This window comes from Tinamus guttatus, unplaced genomic scaffold, assembly GCF_059628265.1.
Source record: "Tinamus guttatus ecotype Peru unplaced genomic scaffold, ASM5962826v1 Tinamus_guttatus_pri_ptg000004l, whole genome shotgun sequence".
In the NCBI taxonomy this organism is placed as follows: domain Eukaryota; kingdom Metazoa; phylum Chordata; class Aves; order Tinamiformes; family Tinamidae; genus Tinamus; species Tinamus guttatus.
In genome coordinates, this window is record NW_028288538.1 from 2,498,929 (window position 1) to 2,514,523 (window position 15,595).

The window sequence follows — 15,595 nt, forward strand, 5'->3', positions numbered from 1 at the left end:
CATAGCGATGGATGGTTCTAGATCTCATTCCCCAATGACAGGAATGCTTATCCGTACTCATCCACGCCTCCCGATACTGAGAATGGTCAATGCTGACAGATGCCAGTGCATACTGACCACAAAAGTGGTCCAAAATGAGAACTCCAGATGTCTGCTGACATCCAGAACTTTGCAAACAGGGCGGTTATTGATGCCAACACACCTATTCATAACCATTCCTAAGGACGGGGGAACAAACTGGCCTCCAGATCAAGAGGAACTGATGCATATCAACAGGACATCCACTTTTTTCCAGATGTTGCTGCTTTATCAAACATCTGTAAAAGGACACTCACCAAGGCCCCTCCAACCTGCCCACTGCCCCTAGGCTCTGATGCCTAAGGCACAACGCTGCTCCCACAGCCAGAGCTGCACTTGCCGGGTGAGAGTGCAGAAACTCCACAGCTATAGAGCAGGATGGAAACCACGACTGATTTCTGCTCCCTAGGAATAGCATCACCTTTACCCCCTCTCCCGCTCCCCTCCTCAGGGCAAGGCTCCATCTTCCCCCCAGCCCCTCTCCCCTCCTCAGGCCAAGGTGCCATCTTGTCCCCGGCCCCCCTCCTCTCCTCAGGCCAAGGCACCATCTTCCCCCGGCCCCTCTCCCCTCCTCAGGGCAAGGCTCCATCTTCCCCCGGCCCCTCTCCCCTCCTCAGGCCAAGGTTCCATCGTCCCCCCGGCCCCTGTCCCCTCCTCAGGGCAAGGCACCATCTTCCCCCGGCCCCTCTCCCGCTCCCCTCCTCAGCCCCGGGCGCCATCTTCCCCGGCGCCCTGCCCGCCCCGGCAGGGCGGTGCGGGCCGAGGCGGCCGCCCAGGGGCGGAGCGGCCACCGGGGCGAAAGGGGAGAGGCCGCCCGGGCGGGCCGGGCTGCGGGCGGCCGCGGGGCCCGGCGGGCGGCGATGTCGCCTCCCGGCGCCGCCGAGGCTGCCGCCCGCCTCAGGGAGGCGGCGGGCAGGGACCCGCTGGCCGCCGACCTGCGCTGCAGCCTCTTCGCCGCCGCGCTGCAGAGCTACAAGCGCGACTCGGCGCTCAGGCCCTTCCCGGGCCGCTACGCCCACGGCGACAGCAAGGACTTCGAGGCGCTGGTGAGTGGCCCCGCCACGGGGCAGCCCGGCACACGCGGCCCCGGCGGCCTCCCTGCCCCGCACGTGAAAACCCGAGGAAAAAGGCTCATTTGTTCTTCCAGAGCACGGCCGGCAGCGAGGCCTTGCAACAAGGATATAGTATTATTGTTATTCTTACAATAATCTGTACTGCAGAACAGCTTAGCACACTTTTGGGGGGTTTATAGCCAAAGCAGGGCTGTTTTGCCCTTGGAGCCAGGAAAAACACTCTGGCACTGGGTAAATGGGCAATTTCCAGGCATATTTTGCCTGAACTATTCACATGGAGAAAACGGGTGGTATTTCACGTTCCCTTCCTGGGAGAGGCCCTGTCAGTGCTACACCTCAAGCCCCACAAGTTGCATATCCATTTAAGAAATCTAGTTTTTAAAGCAAATTTGGTATTCTAGCCAGTAAACTGCTTCTTGGGACCTTCCAAAGCCAGTATTGAAAGGGAAAGAGATACCAGAGGGTGCTTGCCCTGTGCATAACAGTTAAAACAACTGCATTAATTAAGTGAAGGGTATGTATTTTAATGGCCTGCTTGCTCATGGTGGTTAAACCACTTAAGATAACACACAGCTTTCTGGCTTTCAGGACTTTACCAGACCATTCTTCCGCATACCTTCCAGGCACTCATCATAAACATTTTATAACTTCTCCAGCATGCAAAAACATGTGACAGACTTTCCCCAAAAGTCATTGCAATGTTTATATCTCAGGACAAAAACTGCTTTCTGGTTTACAGCCTGTTAGGGTGAAATATTGATTTGCTTTCGCTAGAGGTCTCTGTTTAATCACCATGGAAAGAAGGAAATTGTACTAAATGCCTTTCTCATTAGCTTGCAGATACAAATGCCTTACCAAGCCTAAAAGAACTGCTAGAATCTGCCCCAAACACAGAGAAAAGGGCCTGGGATTTGTTTAGCTGGATTTTATCATCTAAGATCTTGATGATACAGAGTACTAAGAAGCAGGAGGTAAGTTTTCCATGCTGAAAGTCTTGATTAGAAATTGCCTTTTAAGGCAAAGTTGCATTTCAGAGAATGTCTGAAGTTCACTGGTTACTCCGAGAGCTTGAAGTTCAATGTGAATGCATGATTTTCCTGTGCATGGAGTTTTTTTTTTTTTTTTTAAATATATATATATTTTCTTTCCTCTCAGAAAGCTCTTCAGAAGAAATAGTTATCACTGTCAGTAGCTGACAATTGTCCATAGCTGTAATTGGTTACTCTCATTAACACATAAGGAGTGTTAATAAGGAGTACAACGCCAGGTATCTTGGAGCTAAAATTGTTCTTGAGCTGCCAGCCTGCTACTAGGAAGACCAATATTCATTGCTCTGCTTTTAATAGCTCTCCTGCACAACTTTGGCCCATGTGTTTTACACTTGATTACAAATGCACACTGACCTACACAAATGGAGAGCACAGGTTGAGCCACTCATGTACTTCTGTAAAAGGGACCAAAACAGTTACGGAGTTAAGTAGCAAGATGCAAACACCTTCTGTTTTCATATTTTTCCACCTCTTCCAAAATCAACTGATGATGTATCATTTTAGTAGCCAATCTGGCATACTAAGGTACCCTTCCTTACATCACCAGTTAATTTCTAGTCATGCTCTAACCTTTATTTTTCCTGTGAGAGGAACCTTGATTTAGCTTTGACAAAACAGCAATTTGCTATAATAGAAGATATTAAAGCACTGTCAGAGTCCTTGCAGCACACTAATTCTTTCTGAACTGTTGGGAGTGTTGAATTGTAAAGCAGAGGGCCTTAACACAAAATGCAAAACAATTTGGAAGACTAAGGGACAGCAAAGAGAGTTTCCAGCAAGTAACCCAGCTCCCTAAACCAACACACATATTCCTTCCTGTTCATAAGTACAAGAAGATCCAAGAACTCACTGGGATGTCTGGAGCTGCTGTTCCTGCTCCAGATTTCCTGTTTGAGATCGTGTATTGCGACCAAATGAATGCCAAGTTTGCCGAGGCCAGGGGGGAGCGGGACCTCATCTACGCGTTCCACGGGAGCCGCCTCGAGAACTTCCACTCCATCCTGCACAACGGCCTGCAGTGCCACTTGAACAAGGTGAGGCTTTGGGGGTTTCTTGTTGCTCGCTTGAAGCAAGTGACACTGATAAAAGCAGGCACAAATTCATTCAGAAATACAAAATTTGCTTGTGATCTTATACTGTTGTTTCCACTCCAGCATAGACCTTTGTGCGTGGGGGCGTTGGATTTTCTAACGCAGGCTGAGATGAAAACTAGAAGCAGCATGAACCCCTGCCCTGTTCTGCAGTGTGACTAATTATGGCTATCCTTTCCTCCTTTGTAAGGAAATGTAATACCTCTGAAAATGTTGGCTAGTTTGACAGCCTTCTGCTGGAAAGCCCCTGTGCCTGGAGGAAGGTGGTGTAGAGTCTCTACAGGCAACGCAGAGATTCTTTTTCTCCCAGGCTTTCCAGCTTAGATGATCTACATTTTGCATGCTACTTGTAAACAACTCTCTTTAAATGGCTGGGCTAAGGAAAATGTTTTGTAGGGGGAGAAAGGATTAGCAACAATTTTGACTCAACAAAGATTTGGCATTTACTTCTAGGTCAGTGTGTCACCTATAAATCCTCTCTTGACATCCTTCCACTCAGCTGGACTATGCTTAGAACAGTAACACTGTTTTCTATAACCTAAATTTCTTTACCATTATCAGACTTCCTAACTCATTGTCATAAAGGTTATGATTTTCCCCTCACCCCCTGACACACACATATCAACAGAGTGTGGAGAAGAACCCTTTTTCTCAGAAGGGCACAGCTGGCAGTAGCAGATTAGGAACTCTTTTTCCTCACATTCTTTATGAGTAATGGCACATCATCTACAATAGGTTTATTGGGTTAACAATTTTAGATAGTGTGGCAAAACTTCTGAGTCAAAGTTATTAAAGCAATTATATTTGAAAGGCATTCACCCTTAAAAAGGACTTCCCTCTTGTAAGGCAGGGTTTGAAATGGGAGCAAAGCTTTGTCCATGCGTGGAAGTTCAATTTGGTAGATCCGTGAGGTGCCCCAGCAGTTTTTCCTTCATATTGATACAAAATACTTAACTGACAAACCTAGTCCAAGTACAGGAAAGTGTGAGTCCTTGCACACCAAGAGGCAATGCAAACAGGTGTTAATTTGAGGGCTGGGACAATGCAGCCCTTCCCAAGGCTCATCCCAAGGAAGTTATCTCAGGAAAAAAAAGCAGTGGGTGCATCCAACCCAACAAGGACTATAAGAAAAGCCTTTCTTGGTTTACTTTCAGAAACAGAACAGCCAGCCTGAAAATAAAGAACACCTGAACACTGCCTATAGCATGCACTACATAGGTTTAGCATATATTTCTGCTCTGTTTCAGACATCCCTGTTTGGTGAAGGTACCTATCTCACCAGTGATCTGAGCCTGGCTCTGCTCTACAGCCCTCACGGGCTCGGCTGGCACCAGAGCGTTTTGGGCTCTGTCCTTAGCTGCGTAGCTGTTTGTGAGATCATTGACCACCCAGATGTAAAATGTCAGGTGAAAAAGAAAGGTGAGTCCATTGCAAGAAGAAAAATCACTGCATAATTCAGCTTTTGTTAGTGCTTCTCAAGTTCCATCCTCATGCATATATGCTATCGTACAAACAGCTCAGCATGTGGAATTTATGCCCTTCAGTAGAAACTGGCTGAGGCCATCTTTTCTGAGTGACCCCTCACAAAGGTACAACCTTCTTGACAGTAGAACTTAATTCTTTAGATAGATATTTCAAAGTTTGGAAATTATTTTGGTCACATCATTTGTTTTTACTAGTTTCAGTAGTGTGATGACACATGCTCTGCATTGCCTAGTCATGTCATTTGTGATTGCCATCTAGGAGGCTCACAAACACATAAAAATGAATTTTATAAGATAGGAAACCTCCACTCTGATTGTCCATCTGCTTGGGCTGCTTCCTGCTGGGAAGGCTCAATCCTTCAAGGTTGTTTCTCTTTCCCTGTTAATACCAGCAGCTGTTCAGGCACTCAGAGATCCATCCCCTTTTTACCCTGGCCCAAAGCATAATTCCATCCATACCACAGATAACTAGGAGTGGTATAGCCTTAAGCAAACTTTTTGGTCTATTCTTGGATGCTAAGGGTGTCTGGGAAATGCCAAGACTGGATCTCTGGTTGTTTCATTCCCAGTATTGTGGATGAGTGTGTTTTTAAGGTTTTTTTACATCTCTTTCCTTTTCTGTTCCTAAAAGGATGTCTTCTCTTCCCCTGCAGATTCAGAAGAAATAGACAGAAAAAGAGCAAGAGTGAAAAACAGCGAAGGGGGCGATGTACCACAGAAATACTTTGTTGTCACAAACAACCAGCTTTTACGAGTTAAATACTTACTAGTATATTCACAGAAACAGCATAGACGGTAAGACTTCAGCTTTCCAGAGTCACAACTGTGCTATAGCAGCCAGATAAACACATCTTGTTTATGCAAAACAGCAGACAACAAGCAAGAAAAAGATGATTCGGTGCCAAAATTTGAGTTTAAGCTATTTCCTATGGAAATAAGGCTGAGATGCTTCCCTGGCAGAATTTGGGTTTAGCCTGTTTCCTGTGGAAGACAGGCTGACACCATCTCAACAGCTCTATAGCCAGCTCTGCAGTTACCCTTCCCTTTGCTTGTAATTTAGCACTTGCAGTTTCAGCTAAATTGGATTTTTCACCAAATCTGTAAGAACTTACAGAGAATTTCTGAGACCTCTAGTAGCCTGTCCGTAGGAGGAAACAAGAGAAATCCAAATGAGTATCCCTTAAAGGAGCAGTTTTAACTCTGCCCTCCCTTGTTCCAAGGGGGCAACATTCACACAGTTCATCAGCCTGTGTGTACAGGTAGCCACTTGCAGCCCCAGCACAGCTCCAAAACAGTCACAGAAAAAGGTGCAAGTATGAGGAGAAAGGACTAGAGTTGGACACATTGACTTAGGGTTCTTAGAATACTAGTTACAGGAAAAAGAGGCTGTTTGCTGCATTGCTCATGGAGCAGCTTGCCCTTCTTACTGCATTAGTGTACTCAGTCACTCAAAATAACAATTGAGCACACTAATGATCTTTAAAATAATGATATTTAAAATCTAAGATGTTCTCTTTGTCAAGACATTTGTATGTCTCAGAATTCCTGCACTTTTCCCTTTGCAGGCCCTCTAGTCGAGCCTCCTGGCTTTCCACCCACCGTTTTGCTGTGATGATGATGCTTTACCTGCTGCTGCTAATGGTGATAGGGGCCAGCAATTCCCCAACCTTCCTCTACTACTGGCACAGAATGTTTGACTCGGAAGGATGAATTGCCTGGAATGATGAACTGTTATTTTCACCATGTGCCTTAATAATAGCAAATCCACTACGTACTGCATCTGTAAGAGCTCTGAGCGTGAAGGTGCCTGGAGCTTTCCAGTTCTGTCTCTGCCGAATTATCCTCATGGCATCTTTCCCTTTATTCTTATTTCTGTGCTCCCATGATTTAAGAGAATGCTCAATACCATTGAAAAGGGTCATGATGGTGCAGTCTAGCATGAACCAATTGTTAAGGGTCCATGAAAAAGAAAAAAGCTATTTAAAATTAATGAAAACTTAATGGGACACTTTCTGTCAAGCTGGGGTAATAATATTTGCATGCAATGGGAAAAGAAGGCTTTCCTGTATGTAGGAGAAGGCTGCCTGTAGCAGGTGTGACCATTTTGCTCTCAGAACCTGTATTTAGTGATGTTTCTCATGTACTGATGCAGATGGTCATGTAAGACTAACTTTTTTTTGGCCAGAAATTTTTGTATTTGAGCATAAGATAAAAACAGCATGAAATAGCAACCAAAATGAGAGAAATTAAATGTTTTTAAAGTTTGTTTTTTCTTTTGTTTCTTTTTACATAAAGTCCACATTTTGTGCACTCCATTATGACTTGCCTTGTTCTTAGTCGTATAGATCAGGCTGAACTAACAGCTCAGCATCAATACTAAAAAAAAAAAAGGTTTTTCCTGTTAAACTGTCTTCTGCCCTATCTTTGCCACCAAGGGGGAGGGTGAAGGTTTCCATTTACATTGACATCTGACAGGCTTTTTAGGGTTGATGCTGCTTGTTTCTTTGGGATCCACCTTCCACGTTTGTGCCCAGATTGAATAGTTTTCTGCCTCTCTTTACAAGCACGTAGGTTAACCAGCAGTAACATATCAACTGTTTCCTGACACACTTTTCAGAGAAATGGCATAAAATGGCAACAGGTTTGACAGGGATGCATGTTGTATCCATAAAAATTCTTAGTGTAATTAGCTTTGGGACTTCACATAATTAGCTTTTAGGACTCCACCTAGGTCTCCAAGTGACAGCTTGTGTACAATACTACACATTCATAAGACAGATCATCTACATTCAGTTTTCAGAAGGAGGTTGAGTTTTTCATGGTCAGAATCACAGCAGTCACACTCTTTGCAAGGTGCTTTGGCTCGATACTGATGTGTAAAACCCCAGTATATCTCAGCCCGGTCTTTCCAATCTTGACATAGGGAATTCTGACATTATTTCAGGGCCTGCTTGAAAATAAGCGAGTAGGACATGCGCAAGTTCATTGTAGAACATAAAGAAGGAAACATCCTCCCCCTTTTGCCCAAGGCTTTTGTGTTTGCTGTTGTCACAAAACAACCCTCTACTAACTGAAACTGAAAAAGGAACAAAGAAGGATCCTCTGATTAGTGCCCTTGGGCATGGGACAAACGTGATGAATGGCCCAGAAAAGCTAGATACCTGCCACTGTTTGAGCTTGCACTCTGGCCTTTACTTGTAGGCTTGATAAATGCAGCTTTTCATTGCACAGTGAACCCTAAACAAAATAAATAAATCTCGTCACATATTCCCAGCACATGAGTATATCATTACAACCTTACTCATTAAATATTTCAAAGAAAACCTCATATTTCTCTGATGTTGTTCTGTTACCCAATTGCCAGAAATAATGACCTGGTAATCAGGTTTTCTAACTCAAGCCTAAGAATTGGTTCATTTACAGCAACCCCTCTTGTTGGTGGATGCAGCTAGAAGCATTTATTCCAGTTAATTTTGCTGCCAGAACAAATTTATTTATTCACCATACAGCTTGCAAAACAAGAACATTATAATCCAATTCCCCATTGCCTTTTACAGTCCATTAATACCGCTCATTGTTAGAGCGCATTGCGTTTCCGAGCCCCAGAAATGTGCGCACTAATCCTAGCATTGATTTGAAATTAAAATATACATAAATATCCCATGATGGCTTTAACTACTTTATGGTGGTTTACTCCTTGATATTCCTGTGCAGAAACTTGGGGTTTGAAGCCTCCATGCTATTCCTGAACATACTTGGCCATTTCTGGTCCTCCTCAGTGCTCATTATTGGTGTGCCCTGTATTTATACATGCCAGTTTAGGATGGCTAATGTGCCAGATGGGCAATGTAGAAGCGTTTAATCCTGCCTAAAGGGGAGGGTGGTGTTAAAAGGCTCAGTGTGTGTCTGCAAATGAAGCATCTTCTGGAACAGATGGGATCCTTGGAGCCTGCTGGAAAAGGAGGAGGTCAGGCCATAGTGGTTCAATGGGCAGTTGTTTCACTGCAAGAAAAGGCACAAGCCTGGGAGCCAGCGGGACAAACCAAGGAGCAGATGGGAGAAGCAGAGCTGGGTTTCGAGCCTGTGTTGCTTAGGGTTTCTGTGCATGGGAGTCCTGCACAATAAGCAGGGGAATTAACACACCATGGCTGTTCAGTGCTAACTCCTGACATCTGTATGGGGTTTTGTGCAGCCTTAAACTTTGCAATTTAACTCAGAAAGAGCGAGATAAAAACATCTATGCAGGGAGCCAGTCCCAGAGGGATCTGTATTAGTTGCTCTAGGCTATTTTCTCAAAGAAAAGGATGTTCTGGGCCAAACTGCGTAGGCCAGTGCTGCAGCTACATCACAAGATCCTGGGGGAAGATCCTATGGAAAAAGTCACTGGATAGACCCACAAGAAAGGGACATGCAGGTGGGCACCCAGGGCTTGATATCCCAACACCCATTTCTCAGGAGCCCCTTGGAGTCATCGCATTGCAGCTGGACACAAGCTCCTCAGTGCTTTAGCAGAGCAAAGGTAACACTGCCCTCCTCACTAATAGGAGAATAAATGCATTTACAGTGCTCAGGTTCCATAATGGACCAGCAAAATGCTTAATTTACAAGCATTGGGCTTGTTTTCGGTGCTCCCTGTTGCTTTTAGCATGTTTCCCAGTGCAGCACAGGGCAGTCAGCTGGAAGAATTCGAGTGTTGTGCTGAGTAACCAACAATATTATGAATTAACCTAAGGTTCATATTAGCCTCTCACGGCGCTTGCACAGCCCTTTGAGCATGTGCAGTGCTATAAAAATGCTAATGGGAAGCGATTCAGAGCTTCTTCCTGAGCAAAGGATTAGTGTGTCTGGAAGAGGCAGCCCATGGTTAGAGCACGAAGCTCTGAAATACAGAGCTACCTGCGCTTGTTACTGCGTGCTCAGAGCAGTGGCATGGGAGATATTAAGATAAAAAGTAAATTAGACAATTTGATCATATAACAAATGCAAGAGGGGCAGCTGGTGTTTCATGATGGGGGAATGGAGGCATTCTGGGGAAGTGGAATATTTCTAAGATGAGGGAAAATAGGCAATATAGGAGTAAAAAAGGTCTTAGCCACCAGAGGTGGAGGGCAGGTGCTGGGGACAATAGTTTGAGGCAGGAGGAGGGAGCCGCATCCCAGCCTAGGAAGCCCAAGGAGCCAAGTTTCACATTCAAGTTTCACATTCACCATAAGCAGCACAGAAGTGTCTTGCTCTGGAAAGGACAGACGGGTTTCAGGAACACACAACTGGAAACACAGGCACAGCTTTGCATCCAGGGAAAGCAAGTCCAGCCAGCACAGGTGTAACCTTCAAACGAGGCCTGGGCTTCATTCCACCTCCAGCAGAAACCCGTTAGCTGCTGGGTGACCACGAAGCAGCTCCAACAGGGCTTCAGGATCAGCTCTTCCCTGGTCACACTTTCCTCATTCCCTGCTTCATTTCATCCCACTCGAGTCACAACCTCTCAAGACACCTATGGGATGCAAAGGCTGCAAGTCCTTCCCACATGGGATAAAGTGCTTCTTGCTCCATGGAGGTCTCAGAGCTCTCCTGCAGCTGGACAAGAAGGGACATGGGATCCTAAGTGCATGAAAAGCACAGAGCTGTTCTCTCCCACACAGCAGGAAGCTGATGAAGAGTATTGTGAGATTACCAACACTTTCTTGGCTATTTGAGGCCCTTCATACACTTTAAGGATATCCCCTTAGATACCTCCAGCTATTTCAACCATGAGATCAAAGGTGAGACTGATGAATATTCTCCTGCACCACAAATCACTCCCCTCACTGCAGAGGGTGCTCCTATGTGCACAGGTCAAGCTGAGATGTTGCCAAAGCAGCAAGCTCAGCTCCCCATTAGCATCGCATAATTAATCTTCAGTAGAGCAAGCCCAGCAGATCCACAAACACCACTTGTCACCTCTCTGGCTTAAATCCCTCTTGTTCATTGCTGCTGGGGAAGGAGAACATGGGGAGGCACCGATGCAAAGGCCAAGCCTGCAGCAGCATTCCAGCAGAGATCCAGCTGCCAGGACACTGCACACTCCTGGAAAACACCTTTCTAGAGAGGAAGGCTAGATGCAAGCTTGGACAAGACCCCTGGATTTCACCCAGTTCAGCAAAACCTTGTCCCTCAGGGCAGCAACACCCTCATCTGAACTGCTAGAGCCTTTGCAGGAGGGTCCTTCTCAACCCAGGGTCCCCCCTGTGCCCAAAGGACATTTGATGATTTAGTGACAGTCCATGCATAGACACCTTCCAGCTTCCCTAGGCACTCACCCGGAGCAAGCCAGAAATGGCTTTAAAAACAAAATCTTCCATCGTTATAGAGTCCAAAAGCTCATTAAGAGCTTCAGTTGTCACAGAAATACCCAGAGAATTGCCTCCTGCCAAGCGCTGGGGTCAAAGAGCTCCTGTACTGCCCAAAGATTTCATTGCTTCTAAACAAAGGAAAAGAATAAAATCCACCAAATTCAAAACTAAATTTAGCCCCACAACACATTTAACAACAACTAGCACACAGAGTGAACAAACAGAAGACCAGCCATTTCTCTTTGCCTAGTAGACAACAGCACAGTCAAATTCTATTTTTCAGCCTTTATCCTTAGAAAAGGCATCATCCTTCACAGCCGTACAGAAACAACTTTCCCCAAAGAACACAAAAATTGGCAAAGAGTGAAACAACCACTTTACTTACCCCTCAGCTGGTCTATCCCAGCTCCCTCTCTCATTCTGACCCTATGCAGGACTTCAGTTTCTGCTGCCCTACCAGCAGCATCCCTGTCCTATGCTCTGCAGCCAGCAGGACCCAGCTGGCTCCCGATACTACTGATTTATAGTGGAGGCGACCCTCTACCCTGCAGGTGTTTCCCATCAGGTTATTTGCTGGGAAATTCCCCCCAGCTTGCAGAAATAGTCACAGGTGCCCTGTTTTGGGCAGAAGTAAGCTGGGGTAGTTGAGGCCCCTGTGCTTTCTGGCATCAGGTTGAGCAGTTAGAGCTAAGCACCTCTGTATAAACATGAGAGGGGAAAACACAGAGGAGAAAATGTAATTTCTGAACTACCAGCCAGCCCGGGTATGGTCTGAGACCTGCCAAACTCATGCCTTGGGACAGAGGCAGGTGAGGGGGATAGACTGGCCTTGCGGTCTTGTTCTCACCCTCCTGATATTCCAAATGCCTCCCTCAGTTGACCCATGTGCTCTAGGGAGCAGCTAGGGAGGATGTGTCTGTCTAACCCCCTGCATGCCAGAATAGGGCAGCCAGCACTGTTTGCCCCTCTGGCAGCCTCCAAAAAGGAGGAGAAGTCCCACCTGATGGCAGTTCTTGGTACCTCCTCTTGCCTAAACCTCTCCACCTGCCCAGCATCTCCTCCTCTCCATTGCAGAAGGGAGAAGACGGGCAGAAAATGACCCTCCCCTCTGATTTTGAGGCCACGGAGAGGAGAAGGGTGAGATGAAGAAAGCTCCATACGTGTGGAGCAAAGGGTGCAGCTAAAGAACATGTCTCAACACGCTCCTGTCCTCTGCTGAGGTGGAAAACCAGACCCCACCCAACAACTGGGACCCTAGAATAGCTCTCGCTAACACAAACGCTGCTCCAAGAGTCCAAGGACAGCAACCTGAGAGGCACTTGTGCGCAAACAACCCAAGGACAATTTGTTTCAAGTGCACAGGTCGCAGAAAGTACAAAACAAGCTCCCTTGCATTAGTCACTCCCAAGATTTGAATCCTTCATGAAGCTTCACATAAGGCTGTGGGAGAGCCAGAGAGGCACAGAGCCAGAGAAGCAGCAATTTCGGATGGAGAAACAGCGGATGGAGTAAATGCATTTGCCCACATCTCGGGGCCCAGTTCCACAGTTCCTGGTGCTTCTGCCCGTGTTTGCACTTGGGACCAGGCCCCAAGGGCTCCTGCAGACCGAGCCCCCGGGAATTGTGTCCCTGTTTCCTACAGCTGAGCAGCCAGCAGGTCTTCTCCCATGGGTTGATTTCATAAGCATGGCAGGTACTCGATCCCTGAGTTAGTGTGAAGGGATATCTGGCACACATGTAGGTGATAGAAAGGCCGTTTTTCTAGTCATCACAGGGCTCCCTGTCTATGTATCATCAAACATAAATGCCTCCAAAATCAGTGTTTTTCACACAGAGTGCAGGTCGCAGAAAAATCCCATTAGTTTTACTCACACGGACCAAAGGAAGGTGGCAAACCACCATGGGACAGTCTCCAAAATGCATCTGTGGGATGTAACAGCCCCTGACTGTGGGTCCCAGGACTCCTTCCAGGTGTATGCCTTCAGCACACCGTGTGCACAGTGGTCCCGTTAGAGCCCCCCGATGCCACCCCACCATTTACACCGTCATCCTTGACGTTCTTCTCTGAACTTGGGACAGGTCTGTGTCTCTGCTGCCGGGTAAGCGCCGTTTCAATGCTCCTGAGACACAGCTGCACATCCTCGCGGAAGGACGGGGTGTACAGCCCATAAATGATGGGGTCTGTACATGTGTGCAGCAAGCCGAAGAGGAAGAAGCTGTGGTTGATATACTCTGGCATCCTTTGGATCATGTCTGGCTGGAACCAGTACCACAAGCCCAAGAGATAATAAGGAGTCCAGCAGATGATGAAGGTAGCAACGATCACTATGGTCATCTTGAGGGTCTTCATGCGTGCCTTGGAGATGTGGTCGCTTTTATTTCTTATCAGACCTGCCAGGAGGGAGGCAAATGGGTAACTACGAGTGGAAGAAAACCGGCACAACTGAAAAATCCATGATGGCCAAACCTGGAGGTCCTGGCACAGGTGAGCCAAGCCGTAGCCTCTGCCACCCTGTGCCATGCTATGCAATTTCTTGCAGGAGAGTTTCTCTACAAGACTTCCCCTCAGGAAACCCTTTGCTATTTTCCATCAGAGGTGAATTTGCATCTCCTTAATAATGCCTGGCCTTGAAGAAGTGAGATCTGGCTATCTCTGCAACCAAATACCCCTTTGAAATCAAAGGGATTTGGGATGAACCCAACAACCCTCCAGGATAGAACAGGATTGATGGATAGAGTCATGCTGGAGAGTTGTTGGCCATGGCCCACTTACCTTTGCTGATCTTCAGCTGTTTACTGATCTCCCATATGATTCGGATGTAGCAAATGATCATGACACTCAACGGGGTGACGTACAGGGTGGTGAAGGTGAACATGTTGTAGACGGTTTCTTCCCAGGGCTCTTGGAAACTGCCGTGGGTGACACACTGGGTGAAGTTCACTCCTGGGATGGTTTGCAAGTGGAAAAGGAAAAGCTGAAATCAAGAACCAAACAACAACTCAGAGATGCTGCGAAATGAGGTACTACGTCCCCAAAATATTCCTGAACATTTTCCTTCTGCTGTTGGTCTGGGAGACACGCTCTGGAGCCTCCCAAGGTAATTCGCAGCTTTGGCCAGAATGGTTGGGACTGACCATCTGCAAGGTCCTATTTGCTGTCTCAGAATACTCATTTCTTAAGAGGCAGAAGGGAATTAGGGCCTACCACCGAGCAGGCAGAAGATGGTGTCCCCTGCAAATCTCCCTCAGGACTCAGTGGGTTTGGGCTAAGCACCAAACATGGCCCTCGCTCTTTACCTTCTGCCCATGTTATTTTGGCCATTAATGGGTCTGGTTTGTCATGATCCAGCCCAATTCTTCAGCAGTACAAAGACACATTTCTGGGAGCAGATAACCCCACACACAAGGAATTTAGACATGGTCGCTCCTAGAGTTTTCCCCACACTTACATAACACCCAGGGGTGCAACAAGGCACTGAACCCCACGTTGCTCTCATGCCAGCGAAGGCCGCGGTTGGGTTGGGTTGGCCAAGGCCTACCTGGGGCGACGCCAGCAGGACACTGGTGGCCCAGGCAGCGCGGAGCAGGCACTGGTTGCGCCGGCGGCTGCTGGCCAAGGGGTGCAGGACAGCGGCGTGGCGGTCCAGGCTGATGACCACCAGCACCAGGGCGGCCGCGTACATGGCGAAGAGCTTGAGGAAGTTGAGCAGCTTGCAGGAGAGGCGCCCGGCGCGCCACTGCACTGTGACGTTCCACGCGGCGTCCAGCGGCATCACCGCCACCGTCACCAGCAGGTCGGCCAGCGCCAGGCTGAGCACCAGCGGCCGCACGCGCGACTTCCTCCTCGTCCTCGTCCTCCGCAGGAGGCTGCCCAGCACGGCGCCGTTGCTGCACGCCGCCAGCACGAAGAGCACCGCGGTGACGATGACGCGGGCCCGGGCGGCCGGCGTGAACGTGGGCTCGAGCCACGGCGGGGGACAGCTCGAGGCGGAAGCGTTGGCATCGCCCACGGCGGGACACAGGGGAGATGCGGGCGGCTGCTCTTCAGGCATTCCCTGTGCAAAAGCATTAAAAAAAAGGCAAAAAAAGGCAAAGCCTATTTTTTGTTTTATTTTTAAGGCTGGAATATGATTAAATATATATATAATATTGCATAATATTCATGGCAGCGATCTGACCACTGTCCAGGCCACCTTGTCCCTGCACTGTCCCACCTGGCTGGCGCTTAGCACCTTGCCATAGCAATAGCAATCGCTTGCAGCAGTAACATTATTTTGAACTCTCTGCAGCATGAGTTCTCTGAGCCCTTGGCCTTCCCAACCACTGCCAGGTCTTTGAAGGTGCTTTGAACACCTTCACCCTCAAAATATAATGTAGAATTCCCCCTGCTTTGCAGAAATAAAAGAGCAGATGCAATCAGACCTGTCCCTCCTTCCCACAGCCTGGCTGGGACAGCGATGCCTGTGCATTTCCATGAGCTTCCCTCTG

The 15,595-nt window shown here is 47.5% G+C and overlaps 2 protein-coding genes across 2 annotated transcripts; one reads left to right on the forward strand and one right to left on the reverse strand.

The window, feature by feature from the left end:
- Positions 1-932: 932 nt before the first annotated feature.
- PARP16 (poly(ADP-ribose) polymerase family member 16) lies at positions 933-7,036 on the forward strand. Its single transcript, XM_088535606.1, has 6 exons — positions 933-1,124; positions 1,985-2,122; positions 3,028-3,234; positions 4,539-4,710; positions 5,429-5,570; positions 6,341-7,036. Exons 1-6 carry the CDS (start codon positions 939-941, stop codon positions 6,483-6,485), a joined length of 990 nt encoding a protein of 329 aa, XP_088391732.1. The 5' UTR covers positions 933-938; the 3' UTR covers positions 6,486-7,036.
- Positions 7,037-13,088: 6,052 nt separating this feature from the next.
- LOC104577671 (gonadotropin-releasing hormone II receptor) lies at positions 13,089-15,159 on the reverse strand. The gene is made up of 3 exons (XM_010225165.2): positions 14,647-15,159; positions 13,881-14,082; positions 13,089-13,498 (listed from the first exon to the last, which is right to left on the reverse strand). The coding sequence occupies exons 1-3, from the start codon at positions 15,157-15,159 to the stop codon at positions 13,089-13,091; spliced, it is 1,125 nt and encodes a 374-aa protein (XP_010223467.2).
- Positions 15,160-15,595: the final 436 nt, after the last annotated feature.